Source organism: Buteo buteo, chromosome 12 (assembly GCF_964188355.1).
Source record: "Buteo buteo chromosome 12, bButBut1.hap1.1, whole genome shotgun sequence".
Taxonomy (NCBI): Eukaryota; Metazoa; Chordata; class Aves; order Accipitriformes; family Accipitridae; genus Buteo; species Buteo buteo.
Window position 1 is genome coordinate 35,854,353 of NC_134182.1, and position 14,652 is coordinate 35,869,004.

Below are 14,652 nucleotides of genomic sequence, written 5' to 3' on the forward strand. Positions count from 1 at the left end.
TATAGAAAATATCCCATCTTCAAATATAGGCAAAAAAGTAGATATGAATACCCAAAGTTCATTTTGCAATGCATGCAGCAGTGTGGTGCTAAAAGTGGATATGTATAGGCTTATACCCGCAGGGCTTGTGTTTTCTATATGTATACCTCTTAATCTACAACTCTGACAGCAGCTGAATTTTGTGTATCATTGGTACATGTGCCTATAATCCTACTACTGATTTCATTCTGCTTGCAAATTTATTAAGATGGGGTATTCCTTTGTAAAGGTAATGAAATGCCCTGTTATGCCTAAACATCTGAATGAAGATCCCCTGCATCATCTGAATCTTGCAGTATTTCTGTTGAACAGTCAACATTAGTATGCAGACAGAAAATGCAATTATTGGTACCGTTGATTCAGAAAGGACTCTTAGCAGCAGTCAGAAGAGAGCCATTTCCAGACTGGGTGTGATCCAACCATGCTGCTTCATAATGAGAGGTGAGATAAATCTCAGAACAAAATCTTCAAGTAATAATTCTGCACTTTGTCAAACCTAAGTATGTTATAAAAGTAAAAGCAACCTAAATACAGCAGCGTTTGGTGCTACATAAATTCCACAGGCAGGCAAACAAAAACAATCATATACATGAGGCTTTGAAATTGGCTAATTAAATACAAACTAAAATCAGGAAAAATATAAATTGGAAGCTTCTAAGCAGGGTGGCTTACAGAGGCAAATCTGAGATATGATTTAGATCTGTTTATGTAATCTTTTTTAGTGAGGAAAATTCAAACTGTGTTAGCTATAACTGCCAGCATACTGATAGATTTGAAAAGTATCCCCTGCATCTTGAAAGATGGCTGATCTTGAGAATATTAGGTGTTTTAATAATAAAAAGCATTATTAATTTTCACTGTTACTCCATTTGTAGTTATGTCGAAGGAACTCAGATGGAAACTGGGATCTTACTGTAGTGGGCAATTTCCTGTGACTACCAGAAAGACAGCCTCCATAAGCAGCATTAGAAGGGGAAGGGACTCTGAGAGGGCATACTGCACTCAACATTTTGGTGACAGGCTTGTATAGACGTTCCATGCTACCATGTGGCAAGTGTGTAAGATATCCTGGGCCTGAAAAGCATTAATCAGTGCTTAGGATACTTGTGAAATCTGTTTTATTATGTGTGGATTTGGCACTGATGCCTATAGTTAAGGTAGTCTAACACTTTCCACTATAATTCTGTTTTCAGTTGCTTGTAATTGAGAACATTTTGGGCTGAAACTTTCCATGTTGGGTGTCTGCTTGAGGCTGATTGTTATTTTTCATTTTAGTAAGTACTTAAGGTGCTTTTTCAGCTTGAGATTGAGGAAAAATACATGGTTCAGTGGAAGATGTGCACCAGTGTAAACAGGCGATGGTGGAGTGCAAGCCAAACAATTATATCATGTATTGTGGGAGTGTGCATCAGGTTTGATGGCACTAGTGGAGGCAAATGGAGACTAATGCCTTAGTAATAAATCCAGATGTCTTTCATAAAAGTGTAAGTAAGATTATTCATTTATTTTTCTATCAAGAGGCTTTAACACTTCCATCTTCTGTAGCTCATTTAAAATAGTAGAAAAAATAGTCACAGGAAAGGGATGACTTTGGCCAATTCATGCAAAACTTCTGAAGAAAAAAAATCTCTATTTGTGTAAGGTCAAATTATGTATCTAAGATACCAGTGTCTTTTTATAATTTTTTTTTTCTCTGCGATCTGTTTGTAAAATATGTGCTCCAGTTTAAAGCCACAGGAGTTGCAAACGGTTTTTCTTGAAATTGGTGTTGCTTTTCTGGTCCCTGTGCAAGAGCTGATAACAAGGAATATTTTTCTGTTATGCTTTCAATGTTTCTCTTTCTGATTTGCTTTCCCCTCTTTCCTTTCCCAGGAGGGAGTAGGAGTGTAAGTAGTTTGACTCAAATGCATATGGCCGTGGATTGGACTAGGGGCAGTGGGAACAGATGGGGACAAGTTTGCTTTGAAGACAGAGTATAAGAAAACAGAGGAAAGAATTTATAGTGAAACTCTGCAGATAAAGAGTAAATTTATTTAGCACACTCTCTCTACCAATGCAGTAGAATTAAGTAGTTTTCCATTTGGATACAAATTCTTCCCCTCAAGGAGGGACCTTCACCCTTCTTCCCTGTCTCTTGCTACAAATTTAAAGAAAAAAGCACAAGCTTGTATATACATGTAAGGTGCTAAATACACTCTCACATTGTGGGTTAATGAAAACTGACTACTCCAAATTTTCTTCAGACTTCAAGTGAAGGGAAACACAAGTAAGTATGTGGTTATGGGTGCAGGAAACTTGTTTGGAAGCTATTGGTACAGGTAAATGATTTTTACTTTTGGCTGACCCTTGGACAGAAATGGAAAGGAAATACCAATATCTACTGAATCAGTATTTTTATTACAAGAAATTGGTCTTAATATAAAAAAAAGGGATTGACTTTGGCTAAAGTGTATAACAGATTATATGCACATATGCATTTTGGGTATTGCTGAGTACTTCCTAGACTGTTTTGCTTTCTTTTTTATTACATTTGGTTTGCTGAAAATCTGTTCTTCCTCTGTCACTTAATTCATATTTTCAACTTTTTTTTTTCTTCTGTGGCTACTGTTATGGTATCATTTATAATTCACTTACTGTTTTTTTTTCTGTAGAGAAGAATATGCTAAAAAAATCTAGTAAGTATAGAATAGAAAAACAATTTGAATGACATCAGAAACGTAGTAAAACTAGAATGATGGCAGACGATAGTAGGAAAATGTTTATACTGGAGTTATTCTACTTCTTATGAATACCTGAATGTCATTTCTGTTAAAATACAATTTCCTTTGGGTTGGTGTTTTTTAGTTTCTTTTTTTTTTCTTTTTTTACTATTGAAGTTAAAAATAAATTTACCGAAAAGTTTATTTTTGATCTTGCACTAAGTTAACTTTTATTCTCAGAATTTAGATTATCATTGACTAGCTTAAATATCTGTGACGAGAGTTACTTAAACAGAAGCTGTTTTTATACACTTTTTATGGTGATGTTTTTCTTCTAATCACATTTTATTCTGTTACATGTCAAAATTACTCTGATTTAAAATATTTGCTATTACTTTCCTTGAAAGCACAGTTACTGGAAGGGAAGATGATGGCTGTCACAACATAATAAACTTTTCTGGGATTTTAGTCAGGGACTCTGCCATGTTTTCTGTTGAAGTTGAACCACCACAGCTAAATATTTAAGATTTATAGGGCTAGAAATACAGTATCAGCAAGCAGCTTAACACTAATTCTGTTAGGATAGAACTGTAGGAAGGACGTACAGTGGGAAAGTTGTGTTCCCAGCCATGTTCTGTGTGTTTTGCCTAGCAGCTGTTCAATACTATGAAAGTAGTCTCTGTAGTAAAGATCAAAGTAAAGGTCTTTCCCATGCTGATGAATGTTTCTGTGGTTAGCTACAGGTGGGCTTCTATCTGTACTTGTTTGTCATCACTACTTTTCTCTGACCCAGTGAATCTTGTTACACAATGTGACACTTCAGAAGAGCTCTGCACCCCAGCCTAACCACTAGCTCAGAGCTTAGAAAAATTTCCTGAAAGGTGGGAGGTAAGAGTTTGAATGCTCTTTAGGTTGAGAATTGTGATTAGCTAACATCTCTTTTTAGACAACCAAATACACACTTGCTAGATTCTACTGAAGCTGCACAACAGCTTCCTAGCGTTTTTTGAAGGAAAGGTACGAGCCAAATGGTTGATTTAGGAACTGTGTGGAAGAGCATAAATTACTAGAATACCTGGGTTTCACAAACATTGGATTTGTCTTCAAAAAAACAGTGAAATATTATCACATCTATTTTACAGAGAGGAATGGGGACATAGAGATTAAGCCAAAAATGAATGTGCTCCTCCCCAAATTAAACTGAGAACCTGGAATGGAAAATGAATTTTTATTGGATAAGTTTGGCAAAGCTCTGTAAGCCACTAGATTATGATGGAAAATTTTCAGCTTCACTAACCATGTCTCTCTGTAATATGTTCTTTTGGTTCAAACATGGAGCCATGTTTCTTCTTGGCTCAGAAATTGTTGGAAGGCCTGGTAGATCTGTGATTCAGAGCATTTTGTGCTCTTGACTCTTGTTCTCCTTGACTATGCCTCTTTGTGCCTACTTCCATGGAAGGGAGGGAGGAGAGTAGGCTTGAAGAGGAAAAGAAAAGTGACACTAAGGCAATTTGGGGCCAGAAAGAGAAAAGATGGTGAGTGATAGAAAGCATAGTCCTGTCTGCTGCCTATACCTCTCTGCCAAAGACTTGTCTTAGTATATGCAGAAGAACTGATAAAGGCATTCCAAAAACTTGCAATTGCATAGTAATTAGCTTGTGAAGGAAAATAATTGCTTGCAATAGGAGTTTCATAAATGTATTTTTTACTAGCTCCCCATATATCAGTTGTGCGGAGTCCAGAGGACTTATGCTACGTACCAAACACCTGAATTTCAGAGGTAATTTTATTCTCTCCAGTATTTTCCTCATCCAGTTCTATTGTGTTTAAGTTCTTATATCTAACAAAGTTCTGTAGTGTATTAAGAAATGTGATGTATTTGTCTTGTTTCGGTCGTTCCCACAGTTCCAAAGGGGGTGGACGTGAGTACAATAGCTATGAGAAATAGGATTTGAATCTTTCATGATACAAACACCTAAAACGTATCATGGCATTAGTGAGCATTGTGATACTGAACCATTTTGACAAGAGGTCCACAGGATTTGAGGGGCTGTTTGGTAAGAATGATTTCTCCCTGTTTTCACAAATACTCATTCTTCAGTTAGTTAGATGCAGAGGAGCATCCTATTCCAGAGACTGTAGTGCAGCTTGTAATGCTTCTTTCTGTCCTCTCGCTCAGCATAGTCCTTTTCTTTCTGGAGTCTCCCTGGAATATGGACTTCTATGGCATCTCATCTCATTTTCTTGAGACTTGCAGATTGCCATTAATTATGTGAGCATGACCTCCGTAGTCTGCTCTGGCACTGTGGCGGTGGTGGTGAAGTACAACCTGACTGCAGTCTCTATACCTCATCCTTGCTGGAGTAAAATGGTCATTGCTAGCACTCTGTTCTTGGAAGGAAGTCCTGTGGGAAGTCTGGACAGTAGGACCAGGTGATACACAGTGTGACAAAGCTTGCCTATGAAGAAGAGAGCACAATGTTAGCAGGTACTGAGATAACACATAGGTGTCAGCATCTGGTAATTTTGCTACCAGTTGCGTCATGGTACAGTATCATCAGAGTGAAGAATGGAAAACCTGTGTGGAAGGATGAGAATGGATGGATGTGGCCCTATAAAATAAGGGAAATTTTGAAGGGTACTATTATGTTAGAACTCTGAAACCTTCTCTGTTTAAGCCTAATTACTTGGCAATCTTGTAATCAGTTTAGGATGTTTGATAAATAACCAACACTACCTCTTAATATTTTTATGTTAATGAAGAGGAATCTTATGTCTAACCGGAGGTATTTACGAACAGCAATTGCGGCATTTCTGTATGGAAATAGCAAGAACTTGAGTAGTCCTGTGTACAGACTGTATTTACTAATACATGGCCTTGTACTTTCCATCAGAGAAAATAATTTCATGTCTACAGACATATCAGAATGCTTTCCTTTATGTCATTATATCATTTTTATCTTGTTTGAGTTCCCCTTACCGACCTGTTCCCTTGTGAACTGATCATGTCCCAAGTGGTATAAGTCACAGTGGCTGTGGTATGGCCATATGTTTTAAAACAAAATAAATTGCTGCTTTTATATTACTAGCAATCAAATACTCATTATTATAACCAGTTTCCTAAGAAGTTTAAAAAGTAGGGAGGAGGGTTTTACTTTTTAAGGCAGAATTTCCAATTAACAAGCGTTTGCTGTATCCTTTTAGGAAGGATGCAATGATTTTAACACATTACTGGGGACTCTGCTCTTTCCCAGTTGGTATGGCAATATCTGTGTGGAATGCTACAAAAGATCCAGAGGTTAAAAATGGATACCTATGTTTCTGTCTGGTTTTAGGTACTTCATTTATGCCAGTAGATGGTTTTAATTCCACATCCTGGACTGAATCCAGAATATGTGAGGTATATAAACTGGATGCAATTAAGTAGATTTACAGTTGGCCTCTTGGTTTGCCTCTCAGTGAATATGGTCATGAATGGAATATTTGACACTGAGGACTATCCAGTGTTTCTTCAGTGCTCGTTTGGACTAGAGAATCTTTGGTGTTGGCTGATAAGATTTATTTTCTGAGTGAGGCATTAAGTATTTTTCAGGACCTGCATTGGTCCATGAATCTTTTAATAAATTGGGAAGACTGTCAGTTGAGTCCACAAGTTTTTGGGACATAGATCTTGTAGCAGTTTGCCATCTGCTATGGGAAGCTCAGCTGCCTTGGGTCTGAATGATTAAACTCATTTTAGGGTACTAAATCCAAAAAACTTAAGACAAGTCACAGAGTAATACACTGTTGTAATAGCGTCTATGCACAGTTTGGATTAGTTTATGTTAGGCTATGCTGTGAATTCCATGTTCATAGTCTTAACTGCAGAGATTTAGTAAAGACAATGGAACACTTCAATTTTTTACTGAAACTGTAAAGTTTGGATTATCATTGACTATTTTTTGTATGCTTTACAATTTATTCTTTCTTTTGAGATACACATTTTATTTATAATATACCAAATAAGTCTGCATATTTTCTACATGTTATGTGTCTTTTTTGATATGACTTGTGTATGCACACTGTCTGTCTGTATCCTGCAAATAATTGTTATTTTTACTAGATAAGGCATAGTCTAAAACAATCATATGTTTCTTTTGTGGAGGACCTGTACTACAGGATTTATTTTTAAACATTCTCTGTTTTCTTTATGTAAGATAATGCCAATTTGATATCACAATCCAATTCTTTTATTAGTATCAGTATTTCTATTTCTTCTACTTTCACTGAATTTTGGATTGGTTTCTTAATGCAGTTTTGCATTGGCACTTTTTCATTATTTGAGACTGTACCAATAAGAATATATTTATTTTGCTACTCAATTTAATTCACTCATTGGAAAGCACTTTTCCCTTTTTCTTTGAGAAGCAAAGGCAGGCAGTATGCTTTTTCTCATTGATGATATCCACATCACTCATAATATTATTGATTTGTTATTGAATTCTATGCTGTTCAATTAAAAACTGCAAAGACCTATGCAGAAACTGAAAAAATTTATTTAATGTAGCAGCAAACATAAGAGTTTTCAAATTTAGAAACCAAGGTTTTAGATTCTACATATTTCTACTTGAAAGAAAGGGTTTAAGTTCTGAAGAACACCTTAAAAATATATTTTAAAAGTGTCATTTTTTACCTGCCTTTTTACTTGAAATATACCTAATGTTTAGTTATTTAAGGGGAAAAGATTGCATTACTCATTCTAAATCTTTTTTTCTTCCCCACTTGAGTTAACGTAAGCATTTGCTAAATTACCCTGAATTATAGAAGTCAGTTCTAAGATGTTGATGACTTTTATATCTGTTTAGCTATTACGAAAATTTTCTAACTTCTCTATAGGCTGAATCTTTAGTCTTCCTATGCTATAACTTAGTGCTTCTAGAATGTGATATATTTCTTTAGAGTGAAAACGTAATCTCATTGTTTTTTAGGCTTACATATATGAAATGCGTTCAAGCACTTTTTCACATAAACTGGGAGGACACACAGAATCTGTCATCAATGTGGCTTTTAGTCCCTCATCTCCACAGGTAAGTAAGTCATTGCTTTTTTTCCTCTTTGTAATTAAAACATGTAAAATCTTCACTGCAAGCTTCCTTTTTACTACTCTTTTATTTAGCTGACAATATGCTGTGCAGCTGTAAGGCTGTTGATCTACTTGCAACTATAGTGTGGTTATTGTGTCAATTATTAACCTCATGCAAAATGCTGCATGCTACAGAGACACGTGCTCTGACTAACTGTCTACAACAAAGAGTTCTGGCATGCGAACCATTGCGAACCTGTACTTGTTGAACGTTGGGAAAATGTACATCCACCTCAAATTACCTGAGTAGACTACTAATTCAGAGAATTTAAGAGAGAAATGTAGGAGCAGGGAAATGGCAAGGGGCTCAGGCCTGCCGTAATTACTTAAAGGCCTGAAAGATTTAAAAAGCAGTGTTATTTAAAATGTACTGTGTTAAATAGCTTTATGACAGTGTTTTGAAAAACTGTTACTGTTGTGTTTTGAGCCTTTCAGATATCTATAGGTAAAAAGTACTCCAAAGAAGTTAGGTGTTAGGCAATGACAGTTCCTATTGTTTTACCGATCATTAATACTATGCTGCAGCAATATATACACAGGAGTGTGTTTTTTAAGTTTTATCTTGAAACCAGAGCTTCCCTACAGCTAGTTTATCATGTGAATTCTTCATATACTGTTTTGAATCTTGTACACTTATCTTCTTTGTTTTCATGTATTGAAACTGCATTGAAGCTTTCTACTTTCTACACTTCTCCTTACTTTAAAAGTGGCAACAATGGTCACTATATATATGAAAGAGTGTACAGTAGCTACTCTTTACTTCACTACCTCCTCAACACTGGCTGTACTTGCTACTATTAAAAAATATTTATGGAGTAAGTATAATTTCTTTACATGTGGGAGTATTGTCACATTTAAATATCTCCTTCCATTTGTAAATAAAGATACTAGCATTTCTGTGTTTTTAGAATTTCTGGAAGTATTATTCCTTGTGTGTGTGTTGTTTGAACTGAGAAATTGTTAATTGCTATCTTATAGTGAACATCATGTATTTCTGCTCTTTGGATTCAGCAATGCTATATTCAACCAAATGGTATAGTTTATTAAATTTTGGTATGTTTTATTAAATTTTGCACCCAGATTAAGACTAGTTTCAGGTTTAGCACTGAACACAGTTCTGCAAAAAAGATGTTATATGCTGAAGAATAGAGCTGGCTATAGTCTTGCAGCATCCTGATCTGTGGTCCAGCTGTTGGAATGCAGTCCGGTGGAAAAAGTCTTATTCAGTTTAATTGTTAAAAGTCTAGAGGTGCAGTTGCAATAATACTATGAATCAAGACTTTGAAGTAACTAAGTTCGGGCAAATCAGTTGTTGATCAGGGGGGCAGAATCCGTAAATGGTGTAAAATAAACGTTGGCTATGGATCCAAGCCAGGCTGGTCTAACTCTGAAAGTGTGCCTTGAGGCACAAAGCCTTTAATTCTGAACTTTATGAAACATCACACAGTCAATTTAGTATTATGGTTAAGAGCCAAATCTGAAGTTCAAGGACCAGAAACCCTTTTCTTGAAGAGCTCTTTCCTGAGAGGCAAGAGCTGTGGATTTGAACCAGCTGACAAATTTCCCCATAGATATGGTTCTGGGGGAAGATTTTGAAGCTGATGTTATCAGGAACACTTTAATAAAAAGCAAGGACTGTGCAGAAACTGCTCCTTTGAAGGATTACAGCTGAAATGTAAATTCTGTTAACCAAGTTGTTCTGTATAATAAGCATTCAGAAATGCTTTCTAAATGAGTATTTTTGGGGGAGTTGCAGAACCAAAAAAAATCACCTGGGCTTTCCAACATAGGATTTAGCATGAAGATACATTCAAAGGTACTAGGAAAAGGCGCTAGGAGAGGAAGCTAAGAAATGCAATGGTAAGCTTCTAGAGTGGAAAAGACAACCACAAACGAATCAGAAAAGAATAATCCTATGTCTTGAAAGAAAGACTTTGTATTAGGCAGCCAGAGTTTCCATCACTGGAAGATTTTTATACCTACCGCTACCACTAGTTAGGGATTTAAAATTGACACTATTCTCGTTTCATCCAAAGTTTGAATGAATACAGTTAAAAATTATATTGTGTTCTGAATAACCTCTGCACAAAGCCCCGTTGCATTCAAAGGGAAACACTGGCAGGGGAAGGAGTAAGGGGTGAAAAAAGGGAAGTGGCTGATGAGTGAAATTCAAACATTATGGCTGAGCTTTCTGCCGTGGAAAGATCCAGCCAAGAGTGAGGTGTACTGGCAGCACTCCAGTTCAGTGGTTGCTTGCCCAGCACCTGTCCATGAGGTAGTTTGTTCCAACCATTATTATAACTCTCACTTGCATAAATGTTCTTCCAGAAAAGAGGGAAAAGCCCTGGATGGGTATAATAGTGATTTTTTTACTGATGGGGGGCATTGTTGGCATTGTTGCTTTCGTCATATGGTGCTCTGGAATGATTTATAAAATGGTTGCTAAGAAAGCTGGAGAAGGGGAGTAAGACGGAGGCTTTGCATTTGTCTTAGATTTATTTTCAAGATGATTTCTCAGTTTTAGCTTCTTACTGTCACTTCCTGGTTTTCATGCTGGGTAAGCACTGTGTGGCAAAACCATCCAAGTATACTCTAGTATATTATTGCCCTCATTGGTAGTTGCATAGGAAAAAAAAAAAAGAAGAAGCTTCAAGCTCTGAGCCACTATACTGTGCTGCAGGTTATTTTTCCATGACAGAATCATGACTTTGAAATCAATATGCATTGCTACCACCCTACTGATATACTGAGAGGTAGCGTCAAGAGGGAGAAAAAAGAAAAAAACCACTCCAAACTACACTTTAATAGAACAAGCCCTGAGCAACCTAATCTGAGTTCAGCATTGACCTTATTTTGAGTAGAAAGTTGGATGAGATGATCTCTTGAAGTCGTCAGAAGGCTACCTGTCTGAAATATACAGCTATTTAAACACATGCTCAATAAGTCAATGTAGGGCTTTTGAGGAAAAATAATAAAAAATATAATTTGCATGAAATATGGCAAATCTGTTCCATTCTCTTTGTCTGTAGATTTAAAAGAAGTAAATATATGACAGTTTGATGTGACCACCCAACTGATATACTGAGAGTTAACTTCAAGAAAAAAACCCCACAAACCAAAACTAGACTATAATGGAAAAAGTCCTCAGCAACCTGGTCTAAGTTCATTGTTGACCTTACTTTGAGTAGATTGGATGATAAGATTTCCTGAAGTCCCTGCAAATTGAATTATTCTCTGATAGTGATATCTCTGTGATAGTGCGCATCCAGAAATCTGTTGTCACTGAAGGCATGGCAATTTTAAATTGCCATGTAGAAAACATTAACATCTTTTGATTTCACCAATGGAGGTAGCCTTTGTAGTGATATGAAAGATTCTTTTTTTCAGACTTTAATTTGCCGAGTTTTGGCTTTAGTATTGAATTAGTCTTGTCTCATTCCTGTGTAGGGCACATTTTTTCCAGTATTGTATCCTTCCTTAGGACTATCTTGCCACAGACTAAGTCAAAACCTGTGACAAGCTTGACCTCTACTATGATCTCACTGAAGTCAGGAAAGCTCTTTCACATGGTTCTTTTGACTCTACTGTTTGGCCCAGTCAGTCCTAATTACTCCCTGTCATAATCCACAAATATATCAAAAGTAGATGTAAATGGAATTTGGTAATTTTTGTTTTTCTTTCTCCTGTAATTTTATCTCTGAGAGAAATAAGCAGCCAGCTGTCCGCATTTCTGATCTTCCATTCCAGGAGATCAAATTCAAAGGCTAGAAAATGCCATCAAATTCTAAAAATTCTAGTGTTTCTTTTGCTTTTCTGAAATGCATTGTAGAATTTTGAATTCTGCTGGAAGACAAGAGTAACTTTCAAAAATCAGGTTTTAAAAAGTTTTCTATAGACATTTGTTGAAAAACTATTTGATAGAATCCTTTGTCTTATTTATGGTCCTTGGATGGAACATTTATACTCATGAAAGAAGGAGAAGCAGAAGTTGGAAAGTAAGTTAGCTTGGACAGCTAAGGGGAAGCTGTAGTCATGTCAGAAAAACTTCAGAGCGAGTGTATCTGGGAGTGTGAATGCTCTCGTAATGAACAAGGAAGCAGCGAGGAAGCAGCAATGAAAAGGCTTGAGAAGGAGGTCTGAGGGAAGCGATCAGGACATTTATTTTCAGGGCAGATAGCTCACTTAAATTAAAATCTGACAACTCAGTAGCAGCCAATGGACAGAGATCCTCTTGTACTATGTGAGATAATAAAAATGTCCAAATCTATAAAGACTAGAATTGGTTTACTGACACCTCAGAAAGCTGGACACTGACACTAGGGATGTAGTAGTATTTGTGGAAAAGGACACCTGGTAAAAATCTGAAGACTGATTATTTTCCTTTGGATTTTAATTAGCTTCAGAAAGAATAGGCTTTTGCAAACAGGTTACTATTCATCTCAGAAGAGGCACTTTTCTAGAATTTTAGGAAATTCAGAGATTGTCCTGAGCTGAACTGAATTTGCCTCTACTATGCATGTTAAATAATTACAGTTAATTTGCTTATAAAACGGAATTTTCTAAATGCAGTAATGTCCTGCTTAGGAATTACTGGTAAAGGAGAAGAAAAAACATGCTTTTTTTTATCAGAAATGGACTACTGAATTGTTAATTATTCTTGAATACAAGAATTCCCCAAATCACTTCTTCTACTGTAGAGGTCTTTTTTACCATAGGCCTTTCTACTCTAGAGGCCTTCAAGTGTCTGCTGTGCTGCTGTCTTAAAGTTTGTACTCATATGCCATTGTAGATGTTAAACAAAACATGTTTACAACTGCAGTGGTTTAAGCTAGCATATTTTACTTAATTCTTTTGATGACCTGGGGCTATATATGCAGTCAACTGGCTTGGCTGAGAACCTTCCAATGCAGAGTGTGATTAAATTGGGTGACAAATCAGAGAAGACTGTGAAAAAGGGAGACTATTGAATCTTTTTCCAGCATGTCCTTGTCTGTCTTGTTATCAAGTCTTGAACTTTTCACTCATTTCACAAGCCTTTTCTCTTTCTACACATTACTTTAAGCTGCTGAGGAAGAAATTTCATCAGTTTTCTTTATGAGCAGTAGTGTGCAGTAATGCAGGCTTTGTATGAAGACTGTCTTTGCCAAAGATTGTACTGCAGTTTGTGTCTGGTGAGAAGTTATTTCCTTTACTCTCATGCAGCCAAAGAAGACAGCTGCATTAGAAAAAAAAAAGCCTGCTGCTAACCTCATATACATGCTTTCTGAGGTTGAATATATTTCTCTCCTTGTCTTCTCCTTGAACTGCTAGCCAAATCTGTGTACTCTCATATGTGTAATCTCAGTGAATTGAATGAGGGTTTGGAGTGGATATCTCTTAAATTTCATGAACATATCAGTTTAATTTTTCTATCCAATTTACTGAAATAGCAGTCTGACTAAATTTTATTAACATTTTGTTTTAATTCACCATCATGTTCAATATCCCTCTTCTTTTATCCTCAAATGTACAGATTATTGTGGTATTAATTGTAAAAAAAAAAAAAAAAGGGATGGCAGTTAATACAATTTCTCTTAACTGTCATGGGCTAAAGGCTGTTCCAGTTTGATCAACTTGTAAATGGTACCAAGATATTTGTGTAAAGTAGTCCAAGGCAGCTGCGTGTGCCCTTACTTATAAGACTCCAAGGCTTATGAGAGGGAGAAGTTGGATTCACTGGGCCAAACACCGAGGTAAAAAGATCTCTGCAAAGGTAACAGCACCCTGGGTGCTGTTAGGCAAATGAATCATTATGACAGCGAGTGAGACCTTTGGGTTTTTTTATGTAAGACAGTGCTTTTTTAAAAAAATTATTAGCAGTCATTGACTGATGCAGCTGTGTAGTTACAAGCCCATAACTTGTTAATAGTCTGAGATACTCTTCAAAGTTAGAGAACTGCATGACCATTCAACTTTCAACAGTTAAATGGAGTTAGAAATTCAACAGAAGGACAGAAGTACAGCTTGTCTTTTATCCTAAATTTAGTCCTAGTCTAAGTGGCTTAGGGGAAAAGAGGGGCTTCAGCTTTACCCACCTTGGGATGATTCTCAAAGTGGACTTGGTTTCTTACAGTGCCTAGTTTGCTCCTGCCTTTAAGTCACTGGTTACATTTACAAATCTTGGCCCTCGCCTTTTTAAAAACTGCTTTGATGGAAAAGGATGTAGAGCTTTGGGTTGTACCATACTCCTGCTACAAGGGTGGTAGAGCCTGTGGAGAACCTATTAGCATGACACAGCAGATAGTCCTACTGAGAGTCCTACTTTATTCCAGTCCCTGAGAATTCAGAATCAGTTCCTCACTGCACATGTACGTCTCTGCTTATAGCAGGAAGACCATTTTTTTTGCAGTTTCTAACAAAACCCAGTAATGCTGTGTGCCAGTTAATATAGGTGTTGATGTTGTTTAGTGGAAAAATTTGTTTATACCAAAGAAATTCTTGTAAGTACATATGACAACTCTGAAGAAGGATGGCAGATTTTAAAAAAGAAAGAAAAAGCCTTCTGTAAGCTAGAAAGGACAATATAATTCAGTTTAATCATGGGATGCTTCAGCCATTCTAAGTGTGTTGCCAGCAAACAACAGCTGTACACCACATGATTTTAGATAAATATGCTTGCAGTGGCAGGCTTCTCAATTCACAGCACATTTGTCATAAAATCTTTACTGTACTTATTACAAGTATAGATATTTTATTGAATGGCACTACTAGGTTGAAAGGGGTGGTACTAAACAATTGATTACTCAGCTGTCC

General features: G+C 36.4%; 1 protein-coding gene across 1 annotated transcript in view; it reads left to right on the forward strand.

Annotated features, from left to right (window-relative positions):
• The window catches only part of WDR27 (WD repeat domain 27), a 131,257-nt gene that overhangs the window by 62,043 nt on the left and 54,562 nt on the right, over positions 1–14,652 (forward strand). Inside the window, exon 23 of the mRNA XM_075042083.1 lies at positions 7,706–7,804. Within this exon, the coding sequence (XP_074898184.1) occupies positions 7,706–7,804 (99 nt within the window). The remainder of the gene's footprint in view (positions 1–7,705; positions 7,805–14,652) is intronic.